General features: G+C 39.8%; 1 protein-coding gene across 2 annotated transcripts; it reads left to right on the top strand.

Annotated features, from left to right (window-relative positions):
• Positions 1 to 1350: 1350 nt before the first annotated feature.
• LRRC8B (leucine rich repeat containing 8 VRAC subunit B) lies at positions 1351 to 20345 on the top strand. 2 transcript variants are annotated; one of them, XM_030953740.1, is made up of 5 exons: positions 1351 to 1515; positions 14198 to 14252; positions 15034 to 15133; positions 15802 to 17960; positions 18936 to 20345. In XM_030953740.1, exons 4-5 carry the CDS (start codon positions 15828 to 15830, stop codon positions 19206 to 19208), a joined length of 2406 nt encoding a protein of 801 aa, XP_030809600.1. In that variant the 5' UTR covers positions 1351 to 1515; positions 14198 to 14252; positions 15034 to 15133; positions 15802 to 15827; the 3' UTR covers positions 19209 to 20345. The 2 variants fall into 2 exon arrangements, with proteins under 2 accessions (XP_030809600.1, XP_030809599.1); XM_030953739.1 differs by lacking the exon at positions 1351 to 1515 and adding an exon at positions 1933 to 1994.
• The last annotated feature ends 437 nt before the right edge of the window (positions 20346 to 20782 follow it).

A 20782-nucleotide genomic window follows, 5' to 3' on the forward strand; every position in this document is an offset into this window, starting at 1 on the left:
GTCTTCCCAGTATATTGCTGACAAAAAGAAAACATGGCAGATCCTGGAGAAAGACTTTTCATTTTTGTGTTAGTAGAAAGCAAGATTATAAAACAAGATGTACTTTTATTTATTTTGCTCACGGATGGGGGAAATAGTCCCTGTAAAATGGATTAAATAATTCCTCAGGGAAACCCTAATAGAGCAGAAAATTTGTCTCGCTGATACAGCCAGCTAAGGAGGCAGCAGATCATGAGACAAAAGGGAATTGGTCTCCTGGGGAGAGACTGGCCTGCTCTCTGCTGTTTACCAAACCTCACCAAGGACTCTTGGAGCGGTAATTGCAGACAATGTCACGATGTTGACATCTTTGTGGTGACAGTAGCTGTTTTTCTAAGGTTAGATTACTATCAGCATACATAGCCTAAGTAGAAACTGTCAGCCTAAAACAAATACATTCCCTGCTAGGCTGCCACCGGGACTGCAAACTAGAAAAACAAACGGTCTTTTTTTTCAACATACCTCTTCGTTGGTATTTCTACAAGTTTGGATTAAAAAGTGAGGCTCCCTTTTGTTTTAATTAGTTTCACTTTTGACTCCAGTACAATGTTTGTGCCTCCTCAAAAGTATTTCTCTTTTAAATTGAAACTAACACTACTAGCTAAATGTGTACTGAATACATATTTGAAAACTGTGAACACAATTTGGAAATTGTTGGCTTTTGCAAAATTTAGTGTGTTTGCTATTTAAGATGAAGGCAGTTTTGTACAGCTGCAGGGAAAAGGATTTTTGTGTTTCATGGAGGAAAAGCAATATTTTGAAAATAGTCCCTTTTCCCACGAAATTGATGACTGGACAGAGAATAAACATTACCATAACAGAGCCAGCGTAAGGAATGCAATTATACTGCAAATAAAGTTTAGACTAGGTCCTTGCAAAGGCGTTACTAATAATGAAAATATGTCAGGACAATTACTTGAATAGAGTGAGCTGTTTGCATGACTAAGAGGAGGGAGACAGAGCCCATTTGTCCCAGTTTTTGTAGAAATCTAGGTAGGAATCAAAATTTTCCTTCAGGCTTTCATGCCTTTGCCCAGCAGAACTGGCCTCTTCAGACATCTGGAGAAGGGAGCTTTACTGCCTACTGGAGGAGGTGCAGCAGGAAAGTCAAATGAATTATGACTTTCAGAAAACGATGTGTTTATTTGTGAACTTTATAATATCGGTATCAGTTTTTTAGTGGAACTAAGAGCCATAGAAGAGTCCGACCGCACAGACATTTGACTGTTCCGGTCAGAAAGGGCGGCCGGCGCTGAGTGTCCGCGGCCCCGGAAGGAGACCCCCGGTGCAGCAGGACATTCGCAGCGGCGGGGCCGCGCCTGGGCCGGGAGCTCATCCCGAACGCACCCGCGCGGTACCGCTCCCCGGCATCCCCGGCACCGCTCCCCAGCATCCCCGGCCTCTCTCCTTCCGCCCGCCCCCAGCGGGGGCTGAGGCCGCTCCGGGATGCGCACCCCGGCCCAGCCGAAGCCTCCGGTGGGATTAGATTGCATTTCGCGAGTGTCACCGTGTCTATTTTTATTTGCTACCGGCCGGCGACAATGGCTTTCTCACTTCCTCCACCTCTTCCAACGGCTCGGGTTATTTAAACGCTGGCACGCAGAGGGGGGGGTTGCTGTCTGCGGGCCGGCACGGCCGCGGCGCCGCACCGAGGGGCTCTGAGGCGGCCGGACCGCCAGCAGGGGTGGTCAGGCGGCTCCGCAGGTGAGCGGCGGGGCCGGGCCAGGGCCGAGCGCGGCGCTTTTGACCGCCGCAGCTCCCCCGCCCCGGCCCGTCAGCGGCGCCGCCGGCCGCGCCCCATTGGCTGCGCGGGCGGTAACGTGACAGCGGCGGGGCCCGCCCCAGACGCGCCGGTTGGAGCCGGTGCCTCGCGCTGCGCCGCCGGCTGCCGCGCGGACGGAGCGCGCGGACCGAGCGCAGCTGCGCGGGCGGGCCGGGGGTGGCGGCAGGGGCAGGTAAGGGAGGGGCGGCTGCCGCTGACAGGTGCGCCGCGGCGTGCGAGGGAGGCACGGGCGGAAGGAGGGGAGCGGCGCGGAGCGGGGCTTTCCGAGGGCAGCTCTCGCAGTCCCCGCTTTTCCCGGTGTTGCCCCTCCGCCAGCGGACCGGGAGGGCGCTGCCATCCCGCGGGGTGCCCGGCGCCGCTCGTCGGATGACCCGGTGAGCCTGCGCGGCGGCCGCCCCGTCCCTCGGCGGCGCCTGGCAGCGGGGCGGCTCACCTGCCGTGGCCCCGCGGGCCGGCCGAGGCAGAGAGGCACCGGGCTCGGGGCGCCGAGCGGGTCTGTGGCCGCCCCGGGGCCCGCGGGCGGAGCTGGGCGAAAACCGCTCTGTGGTTTGCGTAACCGATATCTGCGCGTGTCCTCGAGTGACCCGGGCGCTACAGGTCGCCTGGGGCCGCTCTCCTCCGCCCCGGGCTCGCCCGGCCGGGCGGCAGCTGCCACCCTTCGGCCCCGGGAGTGCGGGCGGCACCTGCCCTCGGGCAAGGGGCAGGCGGGAGCCAAGTCCCAGCCTCCCCGCAAGGGAGAAAAGTGTTAACTCAGTGTTGAGGCCTGACAGTTCTGCATGTCCAACAAGAACCGTCCTATTTGTCGTTGTCTTCCTTTCTCCTGCCTGGTCAATGCGTTTCTCGTCCCAGCTAGTCAGGGATCTTGTAGCAGCCCCTTGCGTGGCAGCCTCGCTTTGCGCCCTGGCTGAGTAGTGCAAGTGGCGCCAGGCTGACTTTGTGCCCGTCTTCTCAGGGAAACTGGGGCAGCTTCCTGGCTTTGGGACAGGTTTTGGCCGTAGTGAATGCTGCGGTTGACCAGTTATGTAGGAGTGATTAAAGCAGACTTCCCTAAAGCTTAATTTTATATTAAGTATGTAATTAATTATGCTGATAAGGTAAACTGTGTTTGAATTGGCCCCTAGTGTGGTCATTTAAAACTATACCTGTGAGGTAGTCATTGAATAAGCTAGAAGTGATGTGGTTTATTATGGTTTCAAGTATTCATGCTGTATCTTCTGCTGACTCTCAGCTTTCTTCGTTTGCTGAAAGGATAAGGTAAGGCATCAATTGTTTCAGATGTCTTGGAATTTTTTCTTAAGTACCTTCCTAGCAGGGAGGGCTGCAGATTAGGCCTTACTGATCTGTCTTGTTTAACTTAAAGAGAGTGGTGAAGGAAAGCCCATGAGGTTTAAGTAGTGAAATCTTACAGTACTTGTAGAATTTTTTAAGTATTGTCCATCTATATTGTGCATGTTTTCTTCAGAATCCATGTAGCTCAGATGACAGCGTGAGGAATAGAAGAGATAACTTTCCTTCAGTATCTGTGGCCTTGAGCAGTGCAAAGGACATGAAATGAAAAGAGAGTGGAAATGAGAATGATTATGGCAGAGAACCAGTAGCTAATATATATACGGGGGGATTTTTGAAGAGTTTTCTTGAGTGTTTAAAGCATTCTGTTGTAGCCAGATAACAAATGTTTATTGGAGAGTTTTACACTAACATATATTTTTGCATTGCCATAATGGAATTGACTCATAACTTCAGTAGGATTCGTGTAACTTTTACAGATTGTGCAATATTAACTTGCTAGTTTCCTTACACTTTTGAGAGAAGGGAGTTGCTGGTCTGGCTTGTATTTGTTTCCTCTTTCAGGAAAGCATGGTTTTTATGGGGAGAAAATTGCCTTTTGTTTATTGCAAGTTACCCATACAGCTGTTGTTTGAAGTTAATGAAATAATGTTGAATAATTTTCGGAAAGGGACCAATAGTGCTAAAGAAACATCCATCTGTATTTCAGCATTGTAAAATGAACTTTGTAGAGCAGTATGTCACTGTCAAAGAAGTATTTTCCAAGGGGGATGGAGGGGGAAATCTTGTCTGTCTTTAGCTGCTGCTGTGCCTGCTCTGCCTCATGTACTACAGGTAGCAAAAGAGACTGTGGCACTAATAACACTACTTCAGCTAACAATGCCTACTGCTAAAGCCATAAAGCTTTACTCAGCTAGGATTAGAAATGGATGTTTCATGTGACTAAGGGGATAAGGTGTGGTTTTTATGGGTCTCTGCGCTGCCTATCTAAATGTTTCACACTGCTCTCTGTATCCTTAGCACTAACCTGTGGACTGTATTTATCCTTAGGCATCCTTATATCAGCTGTTCAGCTGTTGTCTTGTAAATAGTGTTATTCTGCCAATTGCTTTTGCAGTTATTCTTTTTAAAGATAAGTCAGCAGTCTGTGCTGTGGTCATGAAGCTATTTGGTTGAGATATCATGGATCACCATGTAGAAGGTTGAGAAATGTGAAGTGGAATTAATATTCTAAAGTTTACATATGCTGTCATTAATGTTTAAGTGGTATAGGTTATATAATTTCAGTTAGAGTTTTACCAGACTTGGTGAGTGGGCTTCAGTTTATTTTACTTATGCTTGGATTTGGGGATTATTTGCCCCAAGAGTTGTTAGTCTGCTACAAATGAGTTCTGGATTTAATTTTTAGCTTGTTGAGATCAAATTGTAATTCACTATTGAACTAAAGGGTCATAATACTTATGAATAGTTTCCCCAGCTATTTGATTTAAACTTACCCATATGAAAAGGCTGTGCTTTGTAGTGGTGGTACCTTGGAAGGAAGGCAGATGATGCAGCTCTCAGTAAAGCTGTTATAAATGCAGAGTTCAAGGGACAGTGCTGACACGCTCTTCTGATGTACACCCACGAGGATTCTAGGGTCTTTCAACAATCAGAAGGAAACTGTTGAGTACTTGTAATTGACTTTTTCAATTTAATTCTCACGGGTGTTGCTCTGTTTCAAAATAATGTTTGCACACACTGAAATAAATAATATGACTGCATTTCCATTGTAAGGACTCAGCCTCCAAGTACGGTTGGATGCTGTAAACTGGAATGCAACTTCTTATTCTGAGAATGTAGTTGACTCTGAGGAACTAAAAGGATTGAAATGCTGGTGAGGGGTCCAGTGATACCAATAAGAGTATGGTAGTAACACAATCTGGTTGCTACTAATTGTGAGTAGAATTTAGACATTGTTACAAACACTTTGTTTCTTTGTGAGATAATAGTTTGAATTGTGATTTTAATTAGCAAAGTTTCAGTTTTGTGACGCAAGGGCTACAAAACCCCGGTCATGTAGTTTGCTCAGGCTTAATTAAAGTGACGTTGATTTTTAGAGCTTTTATTTCAGTTGCAGAAAATGTAACCCCTTATTTCCCAGACATTATTGCCTTGGTTTTCTGGGGAAAATACCAGTATTCTGTGACTAGTTCAGGTTGTGAAATATTTATTTAGCTACTTTCTGGTAGCTAAAAAATCATCTGCATCCAAATATGAGAATCTGCTGCACTGAAATTTAATGGTAGCCCATTGTGATTTTAATGCTGAATTATTAGTCCTTTGAACTAATTTTTCTTTCGGAATGAAAGTAAAATCTTAGTGTGCATTTGTTGTGTAGCCCAAAATATTTGAAGAAGAGAGGGAATTGAAAATTTTTAACTAAAAAATGTTTGTTTCTAGCCTGTGTTTAAATTATTCACAAGATAAACTTTAATTTCCAACCTATGCCAATGCAAGTGTGAAACAGATTGTTGCTTTTCCAGTGCCTTTTCCAAGTAAACACTTTTTTTTAAACATTAACATTGTTTAAATACTAACTTTGCAGTGACACTGACTACAAAGTTGGGAAAATTATTGCTTAATTGAAGTGAGATGGGATATGTCAATACTCAAGTGCTTTACCGAAGAGGAGTTAAAAGCAGTGTCTGCTTTACTTCAAATTATTATTTAGTTTCATACAAATATGGGGCTAGAGGTTTTTTACTTTAAAGTTCTTAATTGATTCAGGTGATGATAAAACCTTGACTCTTGTTTTTGTAGTTCTTAAACTTGGCTTCCTACCAAAGTGTGTTTCTGATTAATACTGCTATATGAAAAACCTTACCAGCTGTTGGGTCTCTTCAGACAGCCTGCTCAAAAAAGGAAATTTTGCACAGTTGGAGACTTGCACAGCACACTTGGGTTTGATGGAAGTACAACACGTGAACACAGGTCCTGAACTAGCTTTGTGTTTGTTCAGGAAACAAAGCAGGATTACTGTGGATTTACTGTAGAATTCAAGTCTGATCACTTGTTTGTGGTTCTGAAACTTAGCATTGTTCTAGGAGATGTTTCTGATAGGTACAATGGGCTTTCAGCTCTCCTGATCCCATGCATATATGGAGCTCTGAGCTGTACAATTATGTTTAGGCGTGCAGTTTGTACATACTCTGCGTGTGCAGTGTGAAATTTGTCATTCAGTCCATTCATTTTATTAAAAGAAGAGAAGATGTAGCTGGTTGCTTTGTCCAATTAGTAAATACATAATGCTGAGTAATATGAATAGGAAGATACTTAAGAGGCTGAGGGGTTGTGCAGCCCCATTGCACACTGCTGGGGGATTGGTAAAGCCTGTTCAATTTCCATTTCAAGCAGGCTTGTATTTGACTCCAGTCCCAAGTTTTTCTTTTTCTTACTTTGGGGTGGGGATATTCTTTAAAAAGATAATAAGATGGGTTTCAGGAGAGCTGGCATACAAAAAGAGTGTCTCAGTTTGCATCAGATATCAACTGGAAATTTATCTGTTCTCATTATTCTATTTTAGCTGTTTAGACCAAACATCTAGAATCAAGTGTTTCAGTTTGTCAGGCTGGCATTCACGAGTAACTGTCTTTCCAGTTAAACAAGATGAAAACCTGCTGCTTCTAAAAGGAGATATGAGCCACTACTGAAAATCCAAATCAGCTTTCTGATGTCAGAACTAATAGAGTGAAATGTGTTTCTGTATTGCTGCCCTGATAATTATATTTTCCTAGATGCAATTAAGTTCTTGTCTGTGGACCAATATTCCCTTCTAGAAAGTTCTCCATTAATCCTACACACTATCAGAAAAAATTAAAAGACTATTTTGACCATTCTTAAATGTTATGGCTGTATTTGTACATGGTAATAATTATCTTGCAGAGAATACATTTGGTATCTATTTTTTGTGACCTCAGTTGCTGTTTCCATTCTCAACATCTGCTATCCTGTGAGAATGCTGCTTGGTCTTAGCAGTCTATAAATGCTGAAAAAACTTTGGTATCCTTTTTTCGGCCAAATGTTGAAATTTTAAGTTGTTGTACTAGAGTACTGTTCATATTTTAGAAACATCAGAATTATTCTAGGTAGAATGAGGACTACAAATACAAATTAATATTTCTGAGATCAGACAAAGGTGATAACTGTTTGATCACTATTAGGAAAGGAATAGCATGTATTTCCAGCTCTCAGAACCAAACAGAAGCTTAGTACAATCCAAAACAGCTAAATAGCTAGTAAGAAATTACTAGTGTATAATATTCCTCATTTAAATAAGTTTTTGAGAATAGCAGAAATGTTACCATAATTTTATAGTTGAGACGTTTGAGTTGGAAAGAAATGAAATTGCTTGCATGAAGCAATTCAACTGTCAGAAGTAAATTATTAACTAGGTTAGGTATGGGTATTGTATTGGAAAGCAACGTTTGAGCTAGGAAATTCATATAGAATGAAGGTTCTGAATAACTATAACCACTGGATTTCAGTATTCTGCTCTCTGCAGAAGTGATGTGAAAAATGTTGGCACCTTCCATCGTTGTCTAAATGCAGTGTGTTTGAATTCCTTATTCCTTTATTTAGAAGAAGCAAATCAGAATATAAACCTGCTTTAGTGAATACCTGAGTACATATGGTATTACATTGCCATGTAACAAATGATGTTGATAGCCTAGTTATAGCAACATGTTATCTTGTGGATGACAAAATTGACCCAAATGCTTACCTGACTACTTAAGCAGGATTTGTAGTCAGTGTACTTTATTCTGCTGTGACAGCAGCACTCTTTGTGGTGTTTGAGAAATTAATTCAGAGCTGGTTCAGGTTTGTGGACATATTCCTAAGTTCTTCCTTCTGAGAATATTCTCTTATTTCAGACTGGTTTCCAATAAGGTTACTGAAGTTGTCTTGGCTGTTTCAAATGTCTTTGGCCATTTATGATTTTATTGAGAAGGACACTGAAAATGGAAAGAGGGTGTATGAGCAATTCCTTGCCTTTTCCCAAGGAAAGAGGGTCTCTTGTTATATCATTCTAGCTGTATTTTGCTGCTGGGTCCTTTGTACTGTTACTGCTCTTGAAGCCTGAAGATAATAAGCTATACTATAAATAAAGAATCTGCTTGTAGAAAAATCTAATAGTATTTAAGTTGCGAATATTCTCTAGTGTTCTCTCTGCTTTGCTTTCTGATGTCCTGAGCATAGCAGCACAATGAATTGACATCATATCTCTGACTTATGGAAACTGAAGGGATAAAAATTAATATTCTATTGTAATACTTATCTTGGTATGCAAAATAAAATAGATATCATTGATGCCCATTCAGAATGCTGGAGGGATACTCCTGATACCATTGTCTTATGGTTATGTAGTCATATTTCCCAGCATGAGAAAGACCCAAAAACATGGTTACAAGAATAAAAAATTACAATAAGCAAGCTTGAAAAGTCTTATTTCATGCAGTTGGAAGGTGTCTGATTCTGTGTTAGCTGTGTTAGTACCGGGATGAAGGGCTTGATGTACTGTTGTGTAAGATGGTTTCTGGGAGAGCTACCAAAGGTGCGGATAAAAGACCTAGCCTGGGACTAATGAGATTGCTTTTGGTGTAGTCATGCTTGTTTAGGAAAGAACAGGTGAAGCACCAAGGAGACTTTTCATATTTAGTGTTCCAAACTTGCTCCAAGATTTCTTTGGAACTTGGAAGTAAAGACTGTAGTATCTTTACAACTGAGTTACTGGCTTTAAAACCGAACTGGGAAATGGGGGAAGGACAAAGGAGGCCTGTTCTTCTAGATATCACTTGAGAGTGTGATCTGTGCCAATTTCGTGGTATCTTCCTTGACACATTTGGGCTGGAATGCTTGACAGCATGGCATGCCTGGAGAGAGCTGTCTCCTGTGGTTTAAATTAGCATTAGCTGAGCACTTGTGGACTATGTGCTTCTGGCCTAAGGCAGCAGATACATTTCCAATAAAATTCTCTCCCCTTCTTTCCATCCCCACTATATTCTCATTCTTCCTTCCCTTATGCTAGAAACCCTCTTCTTTTAGTCTGATTTCTTAAGTCACCATTCCTTTGAGCATTCTTAGTCTTGCGGTTCTGATTCTGGTTTTGTTGCCTTTTTCTGAGATGATAAAGCTCTTTAGACATCCAGATTAGGTTTGTACAGGGATGGTGCCCCTTGTTGCTGCAAGTATTTTCTTGGGTATTAGTGAAGGACAGCCTTTGCTGCTCAGAGCTACATCATTGCTGCTACATTCATCCAATAATTTCCTTTTCAAAGTGGAGTATGTGAAATATACAGCTGCTTGGAGAAATGTAAATTAATGAAGCAACCAAGAGTGCTAGAGTTTCCAATGAACACAAATTATACAAGTTATTAATTAAATATTGAGATGAAGCTAGGTATGTATGTAATGTATGATCAATATAAAGCACTCTTTTGAACAGATGCTTGCATTGATATTTATTGTAGTCAGTATTTTAGAGGCTGATATGTCCCAAGTTTTAAGTTATAACCTTAATTTGTGTATTTTAAAAATAGTACTGAGACAGTAAAGCTGTAAAAAACATTGCTTACTAGAATGCTCAGATTTGATTCAGAGTCCAGATTCTGCTTGGTTCATTAGGGATCTCAGAAAGCACCATGGCTACAAATGGAGTTATAGGCTCTGGACAAGCAGACAGCTTGTTCTCAAAGAGATTGGTAATGTTGATGCAATTACATTAAAGGAAAGCTGGTCCACCTTTCATTTTACTGTGTTTTTTTACCATTAGAAGTCTTATCTATCTAACTCTGTAACATACTTTTTCAGAAACTTAGGTTTGTACCTACTTACCAGTTTTTCTACATTTTATTTTGTAGGGTTTTTGTGTAAACTGATTGTCTCACCTATCTCTGGTTCTAAACTTGGGTTTACACTGAATCTTTTTCTCACTTTCTAGGAGCATAGGTTGTGACCTATTTCAGATAGAACACAATCCTTAATTTGAGGAGAGGGCTGGAGAAAGTGCTTTTACTAGTAAAAATATTTATATCTGAATGTGAATTTGTGTTTGAAATTGCTCTATGGGCTAGACTAGAATGAAATAAAAAGCACGCTTAACACAACTTTTAAATGCAAATCTTATAATGCAACTTCATTACAGAGTTTAATCTTCAAAATAGTGGATTTGTTTTTACCCTCCCATCTGCTTGTGAGAGTTCAGCTCAAGTGAGTTCATGCCCTTGGGCAGAGCTAACTGATGTGGGCCATGATCTGTGTGGCCCACAGGTTTGTCATTTTAGGCAACTGGAATGTTTGAATGTGGGTCCTCTCCCTAGTGAGTGTTTGAACAGTGACAGATTTTACAACCAAAGTTTATCTCTTGACTGGCCTTCCTTGAATAGAGAAAAGGCTCAATATGTGGATATCAGTGATATTTAATGAGAAGTTAATATGGCTCAAGGAAGACTGGTCTTTTTTGGAGGTTCCAGGCATAGGAAGGAAATGCACAATGTAATGTAACTAATCCTGCACAGTCAGATTTCAGGAATAAGTCTTGTGCTTGTAAAGTAAATCAAATTGGAGTAAAGCATAATTTCAATTTAGATTAGACTGCAACTTTATAATAACTTTAGACTATACAAAGTATTTTTCTTACATTAAGTGTACCAGAGAGAGAAAGAAGGGTGAAACTGCCTTTAAGTTGTTTTTTTTTTCACCTAAGGCCTTTTGTGTTTAACCTGGGAATGTTCAAGCTTTTAGGTAGTTCAGGAAGTTGAGCTATACTTGCCATGTTCTACTTTTGTTTTTCTTAGCTTCATGAAGATATGGTAGTGGTAGAGTGAGGTAGTACTTGCTTGATTTTAAGATTTTTTTAAATCAAATTATGATCTGTGCAGTTAACTCTGAAGCTGTAGCAGAGAAGGGTAAATCTTGTAAAGTAAAAAATGTTAGTGTAGTCTAACTCACTACATTTTAAACTATGTTTACAATTCTTTTCTCCCAGAAGTTACTTTGCTATATAGATTAATGTAAGCCTTCCCCAGAGAGCAAATACTGATTTTTAAGCAGTGTAAAATTTTGCTGTTACTGTTCTGCACCTTATGTTCAGCTGTCTTGAGAGCAGGAGTGTTTAAGAAAGGCCAGGGCCTCTAGCTGGTCCAGGTACACATGGCTGAGATTGTGTGTAGCTGTAATTTCTGAGTACTTGGAAGGACTTTGATTATTTAGGAGGTTGATATGGCAAACTTGGAATAATGTTAATGTAGTATTAAAGATCCAGTGCTTGAGAACATGCCGTTTATTGTAGAGTGTGGGAATGTCTTTGGATTTGTTTTAAATACAAAAGGATAATCACTTGCACATGTTTAATTGTCACCTGTGATCTTCTTCAGAAGGAGCTGGAAAGAAGCTTTCTCTAATCTTGTTTGTGTTGTCCAGCATTCAGTGGAATACGGATTCAAAACCACAATCCCTATCAAAAAAGTCCTACAACTGAATCTGTGTATGCACACAGGTGACCAAAGTTCAGATTCAGAAAGAATCACAGCTTAAAAAAGGGAGAGGCAGTCATGTAAATGCTTCTGCTAAGAGTACATATGGCAGTATCATTCTTTATGGAGTCACTTGCACCAGAACTCTTGCAGTTCCTCATTGTTGTTGCTTATAGAATACTTGAGAAAGGGAGCAGTAACGTGCCAATAAAAGGAGAAGGTTTTGCCAGGAAAGATCTGGTGGGGATGATGAGTGTGTGTATGGGTAAGGTTTGTTTATTTTTATTGTTGTCGGCATTTTCATGGGGGTTTATTTGCAAGGCTCAGGTTGTGCATATGAAACCATAAACAGGTATTGGGAATCTCATAGGGGAGTCTCAAAACTGCCTATGAAGCAAAACCAATGATGTGTTTAGTTCATTGTCAAACTTAATTTTCCATCCAAAACTTGAGAAGAAAAAGTGATCTATTTAAACTAGCTAGAAGCTAAGTTGGTTCTGTAGTTCAGGAATGATTTTTGATAGAAAATTGATTAAACAAACAGATACATTACTTAGTATGTCAGCATCTCCTTATCTAGACTGAGAAGCAGCTGCAAGAGTCTGAAGAGACTGCCTGAAAACTTGGTGGCTGTGTTTCTTTCAGGGGGAGGGAAAAAAAGCAAGACAGAGGGGCCATGGGAGTACCTGTCAAGTAGTTGTGTAAAGTTTAGTTGTATAATCTATTTTGATTAAATTAGTATGCAGGTGAATACCCTTTAGGGAGGACAGGCAAGGTAATTGCCTTGCTGCAAAGACATCCCTGACTAAATGTGCCTAAAATTCTGTGAGCAATGACCAAATGACAGAGTAATGCAATACTAAGTACCCTTCTGGCAGCTGGGGGTGGTGGTGGATGTCTGATGCTTACAGATAATATTTTTCAAAACAAAAGCCTTTTATTCACATTCTGGATCTGTTTCTGTTGTTCTGATTTAATAAGTCTTGAAGTAACTAAAAATTACCTCAATATTAGTGATCTTTATTGCTTTATTTTTCTGGCCTGTGTCTCTGTATTGGTCTGGAGTAACTCTCCTGAAGTCATCATTTTGCCTGGGGCTAAGCTTCATTCTCTCTTCTTGTAAGAAAGATTGCCAATTGAGTTAGGCCACTTTGAAAAGCTTTTATGGGTTTGATATGGGTTGAAAGCTGCTGGAGATGAGGTTTATCAAATCCATTACAGTTCAGCATTATTCCATTTGATTAGCCACCCTTGGCATACAGATAGGATTTGAAAGAAAAATGTCTTCAACAAAATTATCATTAATAATTCACATGTTTATGTTACAGTTGTATATACTGCATACTCTCTGCAAGGCAGAGAGGTGACAGAGCAGTTTATAGAAACAGACCTCACAAAGTTACCTGGGTCAGCCTCAGATTGAGTTCTCAGTCTGTACAAAAACAAAGCACTTTTTTTTTTAGCATTATGTCATTGGTTGAAAAAGGTGTATTGAGTGATTGAGTGATGCATACTCTTAAGTATACCAATGTGATTTTCATTGAATTGTTCTCCTTTTTGTAAATTTTAGGGAAAATGCTTTATCAAAGAGGGTTAACTGTTTTATTGTACTCTGAATTTTGTCCTTTGTATTGAGCAGGTATGCCTTATTCCCCAAGAATACTCCAGTAAGCATTTAGTTACATGAATCATCTTAAAACGTTAATATCTCCCCAAATCCCTGATGACGTTTACATGTTTTTTAGGAAAAGAATTGCTCCCATCCTCATGGTCATTAGACCTTTCACACTATGTTAAACTCTCAGCCAGTTTAGTGAAAATTTTGACTTTTCAAGTGTTTTTCTTTTTTAAAAGTTTGCTATTTTTACCTTTTGATCTTACTTTGTTGCATCATTCAATATATTAATCTCTTAGTGTGTTCTTTACAACTTTAACAGAGGTCCCAAGTCTTCCATTTTTATAACAAACATCAAGCAAGAAGAATTGACTGGTTTAAATTTTAGGCTGGAAGGGAAAAATGTTTTTGATTTTCTTCTGTTTACATTCAAATCAAGCATGTTTGGCTTGAGTCAAGATGTGATCCAGGTATTCTTTGCAGAATGAAAGCCTTAGTTTGAATGGGTGTAGTATCTCTTTATGCTTTTATACCGACAAATTTATATTCAAACCACAGGAATTATGTCAAAAGAACTCATTTTAAAGGCATTTGAGATGTGCTTTTGGAAGTTGGAGTGATGAAAGAAATTGCTATTTTTCAGTTGTGTAGCATCTCAGCTGCAGAACTTGTAACTTTACGTAAATGCAAAAATAGAGCTTAAATGGCTTTTAGTCCTTAGAAAGGGGACAATGAGAGAAGCCATCACTTTATTTCTACTTTAGGAAAAGCAACTTTCAGATAGTGAACATGTAGATAATTTGAAGGGGGTGGCATCCTGTAGATCCTTAGATCTTTTACTCATAGATGTTGGCTCTTTGAAATGCTGTTGTGGAACCAGTAACTAGCTGCTGTTCTAATACTCACAGTTTTTGGAGTCCAAACATTTCACAGTCTTATGACAATTTATTTTCCTTACAGGAGTGTATTGTAACCATCCAGTCCTTCTTCAGCTGCTTTCCCTTGGGTGGGCCTGGTAAGTTTTTGTATTCTATTATAAATAGCTTTGTCATTGCAAGAAGGATTAATTTATTTTTGGTTATTTTTTCCACTTGAATGTGGAGTAAGAATCAGGTTCAGCTATTGTTTGACTTTTTCTAACAGTTTGTCAGCTCTGTTTAAAATTGAAATGTACAGTCCCAATATATTATAAACAAGAGGCAGTGTGTGCCCAGGTGGCCAAGAAGGCCAATGGCACCCTGGTCTGTATCAAAAACAGGGCAGCCAGGGGGACCAGGGCCCTTCCCTGTGCTCAGCACTGGAGAGGTCCCACCTCGAGTGCTGGGTCCAGTTCTGGGCCCCTGACTACAAGAAAGGGACTGAGGGGCTGGAGTGAGCCCAGAGAAGGACAGGGGAGCTGGGGAGGGTCTGGGCAGCTGGGGGAACTTATCAGTCAGGTGGAACTTACCAGTCTCTACAGCTGCCTGAAAGGAGAGTGTAGCCAGGTGGGGGTCAATTTCCCAAGTAACAAGCTCATAGTTATTTGGGGGAAAAATAATTACTTCCTTGTTGAAATAGGGCTTAGCTGTAGGCAGTTTTCCTGCATGTTTGGGGATTTTTCTGTTGATGTGGCTGAAAACTTTGACTTTGCGTGCTGCATGGTCACATACATACATCCTGTTCCATTTTACGTAGCTGTAGCAATGCAGAGCTTAATGGAGGCATAATGAAGCAGCAGTTCTAATGAAAGCTGAAATGTTTGCTCTTTATTTATGTTAAGCCATTAAATAAGTATAGTCAATGTTTTCTCCATCCAGAATGAAGACAAATGTAAAGATGGCATGTCCAAGGAATTTTAAAAGATGTAGACCTCCTGACTGAGCAGTGCTGTGTTTTTTATTCCCTTTAATTAGTAAAGTAAGTATGATTCAAACCTACGCTTCTGGGAGTTAAATGTGTCCTTTTTTTATATATATAACAGTATTGAACAGTAAGACATTGTGCCACCTTAATTTTAATTCTGCCAATATGCTTAATTCTCTTCATGGGAGAAGATGGGGAATTATGTATAAGAATATGTAATACACAAGGGCTCTTTTGGGACTTTGTGTATTTTTAATTGGGTAGAATTATTTAATCTGGTAGAAAATTCTAAATTGCAAGAGCCATCATGTTAATGTACCACTCTAATTTTGGAATTCTTCGTAAATAAGAAATCACTTATGTAAGTTTATAATGGTAGTGAAGGACTGCTAATAGTACATCAGCCACTTCTTTTACTTATACCTGTTTGTTGCTTCTACTGCAGCAGTACCCAAATGTTTGGTTTTAATATACCTTCTCTCAGGCTAGTTTTACTCTTTAAGTTTTTGCACTCCCACGTACCTTTCCTTAAAATAAATCCATGAGATGATGGATGGGGTCAGGTCCCAGAAGTTCTTGGATCCTTTTGCTGTGCTCTGGAGTCCAGGTCACATGTTACACATATTTAGAACTGTGATAACAATAATAGACCTCAAGTATTTAATGGTGAGATTTTTGTTAAACAATTCTCTAAGAATGTCTTTTCTTTTCTCTTCTACCAGCTGCTGTTCTCTCACAGGTGAAAGTCATGATCACGCTAACAGAACTCAAATGCTTGGCAGATGCCCAGTCATCCTACCACATACTAAAACCATGGTGGGATGTCTTCTGGTATTACCTCACCATGATAATGCTGCTAGTTGCTGTGCTTGCTGGGGCTCTCCAGCTTACTCAAACCAGAGTATTGTGTTGTCTTCCTTGCAAGCTAGAATTTGACAATCATTGTGCTGTGCCTTGGGATTTAGTTAAAGCCAACCTTAACATGTCAGCTAGCTCGACAGCACCGATACTCATCCCGCTTAAAATCCAGAATTATCTCCATCGGCAGCAGTATTCCTACATCGATGCAGTGTGTTATGAGCGACAGCTTCACTGGTTTGCCAAATTTTTTCCATACCTAGTGCTTTTGCATACCTTTATTTTTGCAGCTTGCAGTAACTTCTGGCTTTACTATCCCAGTACAAGTTCCAGGCTTGAGCACTTTGTAGCCGTTCTTCAGAAGTGTTTCGACTCTCCCTGGACAACGCGTGCCCTCTCAGAAACAGTTGCTGAGCAGTCTGCCAGGAAGTTGCCAGTAGCCAAATCAAAACCAGCGATTTCATCACCTCAGTGTTCAGGAGACATAGGGGCCAGCAGACAGTCCCTGCCATATTCACAACATGGCTTGGAAACAACTGGAAGAGAAAATTCCAGTGTTCTTGACAAAAAAGAAGGGGAACAAGCTAAAGCTATATTTGAAAAAGTGAAGAAATTCAGAGTACACGCCGAAGAAAAGGATGTCGTATACACAGTGTATATGAAACAGATTATAGTGAAAGTCTTTGTAGTTGTCATAATAGTAACTTATGTCCCCTACTATTTATCATTTATTACACTTGAAATTGATTGTGTAGTTAATGTTCAAGCCTTTACAGGCTACAAAAGGTACCAGTGTGTTTATTCGCTAGCAGAAATTTTTAAAGTTTTGGCTTCATTTTATGTTGTTTTGGTGATCTTCTATGGATTAACTTGTACTTACAGTTTGTGGTGGATGTTAAGAAGTTCACTTAAGCAATACTCTTTTGAGAAGTTGAGAGAGAAAAGTAATTACACTGATATACCTGATGTGAAGAATGACTTTGCATTTATTCTTCATTTGGCAGATCAGTATGATCCTCTTTATTCCCAACGATTCTCAATATTCCTGTCTGATTTGAGTGAAAATGAGCTTAAACAGATAAATCTTAACAATGAATGGTCAGTGGAAAAACTGAAAAATAAACTAGTAAGAAACTCCCAAGACAAGACTGAACTTCACCTTTTCATGTTAAATGGTCTTCCAGACAGTGTCTTTGAACTGACAGAAATAGAAGTTCTAAGCCTGGAACTTATTCCTGAAGCCAAACTTCCTTCAGCTGTGACCCAGCTTGTCAATCTCAAAGAACTCAATGTTTATCATTCATCACTAACAATGGATTATCCAGCAGTCAACTTCTTAGAAGAAAATCTGAAAACCTTGCGTTTGAAGTCTAGTGAGATGGGAAGAATTCCATTTTGGGTCTTTCATCTAAAAAACCTACAAGAATTGTGTTTAACAGGATATTTCATGCTAGATCATCACAACTCCATATACAATGATGGCTTTCAGGGGCTAAAAAATCTGAGATCAATTCACTTAAAAAATAACCTTTCCCGTATACCTCAAGTGATCACAGATCTTCTGCCTTCTTTACAACACTTGTCTATCAACAATGAGGGAAATAAACTGATAGTGCTAAATAACCTGAAGAAGCTGGTAAACCTGAGAACCTTGGAACTAATCTGCTGTGATTTAGAGCGCATTCCCCATTCCATTTTTACCCTAAACAATTTGCATGAAATCGACTTAAAAGAAAATAATCTTAGAACAGTGGAAGAAATAATTAGTTTCCAACATCTTAAGAATCTTTCTTGCTTAAAATTGTGGCACAACAGTATTTCCTATGTCCCAGTGCAGATTGGTGCATTATCAAACCTGGAACAGTTGTATCTAAATTATAATAATATTAAGAATGTTCCATTGCAGCTATTTCTTTGCAGAAAGTTACATTATTTGGATCTTAGCTATAATAAGCTAACCTCCATCCCTGAAGAAATCGGTTATCTGACCAACCTGCAGTACTTGGCTTTGACAAAAAACCATGTAAGTAGAACTTTGAATTACTATTCAAAAACAAAACCAGACTTAAGCTGCTATTTCTTCTGGAACAGCCTCTAGCTTTTGTGGTGTTCATTGTTAAAGTAAATCCACAAAAAAGGGGTGGTGCTTGTTTAATTACTAAAGCTTTGGTATCAGCAAAGCTCGCATAATACTGAATAAGTACTATCCTGGTTTGTAGCTGCTTAAGGCTTTGATTCAGAGATGGTATAGGTTAGCATGGCTGCAGAAACAGATCTTCCCTTGCCCTGCAGTTGTCAATCCTATGTAGTATTTTAGTGGAAGTGAACAGTGTTTAATGTTTACCTTAAAACATCAGGTTAAAAGCTAAAGTGAATGAACAGCTGGTTGATGAGCATCTCAGGTGTATGACTGAGAAGAGGGAAATAATTGTGGTTGGTAACCTCACAATCAGTGCTAAATTGTCTGACTTGTTAGTGTGGAGCTCAGGCTTGTGACTTCCTCTGAGGTTTGTAATTGTTTTCATTGGTGAGGCTGGTTTTGGATGTTACGTGTCAGTCGAGTGGGCCAGGATGACTGCGCTGCACAGATAACTGCTCGTACAGCTTTCACAACACAGAGGCTGCTAATGTCTTTCCACAGTCTGTGCTTGTTCTTCATTAAGTGATTCTTTGGAATAGTAGGCTCTTCCTCTGCCCTGCCACCTGCACACGTCTGCGTGCAGTTCTGCGTGCGTACATGGATGAGCTCCCCCTTCCAGGCTTGGTTGTGCCAGGAGCTAGGCAGCTTTGTAAGAAAACAGGGATAATAAAACCATTATAGTGCTCTCAAGCACTTGATCACATAATGATAGAGGAATTACAGTCTTCCTTTTCCTTTCATAAACTAAGAGGGTTTTTTACCCTAAAATAAAAAGGGGAAATGTGAAAACACCCAGCTGCACATAGGCTAACACCTTCTAATGTACTTTATTTTTGTTCTTTTCTTTCCTTTTTCTAGATTGAAATGCTGCCTGATGGATTATTTCAGTGCAAAAAGCTGCAGTTTCTTCTTCTGGGAAATAACAGTCTGATGAATTTGTCCCCTTTTGTGGGTCAGCTACTGAATCTTGTTCAGTTAGAGCTCATTGGAAACTATCTTGAATCACTTCCCGCTGAACTGGAAGAATGTCAGCTCTTAAAGCGAAATAATCTAATTGTAGAAGAAAGGTTGTTAAAAACACTCCCACCTCGTGTAAGAGAGCGTTTGCAGGCATGCCCAGATAAGTCCTAAGTTTAAAATGAAACTCTGCATTGTTGCATTCTACAAGTCTTGCTTAATATCTCTCTAAAGATCTGTATAGGTAGAGAGGAGTGAAGGAGAGAGAGCAATTTACAAATCAGTCTTAAACTTAAATGCATTGAATTAAGTTGATTGTATTGGAAAAGAAAAATTTATTCAGATTTAAACAAAAGATGCAGCCTTTTACAAGTAAACATGTTTGAATTTTGGAACATGAATTGTTGGTTAGGTTCTACTGATTGAAATAATTCAGCTAAATGTTTATGGTAGTATTGAAAAAGAAGAGATGATTGCCTGGCTGTAGTGAGAGTGTATATACTTTTTTCCTATGAGAATTTTTTCTGTTGATAGCAATGATTTAAAATAGTTTTATTCCTGCCATATGAGGCCTAAGAACTGTCTGGAATTAGTTTCTAAATATGAACTCTTCTCTAACTTAGGATGTATTAAATTAAGAGTTTAAACTATTTGATCAGTTTAATTGCATGGGGTATACAGAAAGTAATTTTTCAACATAACTTAATTTTTAAAAGCTTTTGACAAGTACTAAGCATTAATTCTATACTTGTGGAAGATGCCATTTGAATCTTACTATTAAATACCTAGAACTGGTTTCAGCATTTTGTCTTAAAAATAGTAAATACAAAACTAATTGTTGCCTAGAAATTGGGAGGAATCAGAAGAATCTGAAGTAACTGTTGTGCGCATGTCCTAGAGAACCAATCTTATATTACTGATCTTCAGAAACAGTGATGGCAAACAGAATAGTTGCAAAGTTGTCTTCTGTATGTTGTGAGCATCCCAGGTGTTAGTGTAGTGTATGTTGCTGATTAATATTTTTATAACTTCTCATTACTGACTGCCTCAGTGCAGCTTCTCCACACCCAGTTATTGTGGAGAGGATGAAGGAGGTTTGAGGTTTGTATTAGATAGGGACAGAAAGACACAGATAAAACAAACTAAATAATCACACAACTTAGAAGCATTTGGGGGAAAAGACAGGAAGCATTATAAGCTTTGCCTCTTCTAGGGATGTAATAATTTCATAAATCATAGTGGTGGGATAAACTCTTATGCCATCCTTAATACTTGCAAAACTGGATGGAAATAAAATGTTTCCTAACTTCATTCTTCTGCTGTGCGCTGTTTTATTATATTTGAAGTCTTAATTCTCATTATGTTTATCATGTTCACCAGAAACATAAGTTATGGACCTGGGGAAAGAAGAGGTTAGGCTTCTTTCCAAAAACACATTTTAAAACTTTAACATAATACAGTTTTCAAAAACCAAGCTCAATTATGGGTTAAGCAGATGAAGTAAACTGCCCTTAATGACTTTGTGTTCAAGAAGTGTGCTAACAAACTGCATTCCAGTTTGTAATAACAAATAATCACAGATTAAACTAGTTTTAGTACTAGACTACTTTCAGTCATCTCTTGCTCCCATTCCCCTGCCAGTTTTTGGAGTGTAATGTTATTTTGAATGAAAATGCCCAAGCAACTCTGATCAGCATGAAAGTAGATGTCTTTGCAGGATTGCAGTGCAAGAGGTGCATGTTTATCCA

This window comes from Camarhynchus parvulus, chromosome 8 (genome assembly GCF_901933205.1).
Source record: "Camarhynchus parvulus chromosome 8, STF_HiC, whole genome shotgun sequence".
In the NCBI taxonomy this organism is placed as follows: domain Eukaryota; kingdom Metazoa; phylum Chordata; class Aves; order Passeriformes; family Thraupidae; genus Camarhynchus; species Camarhynchus parvulus.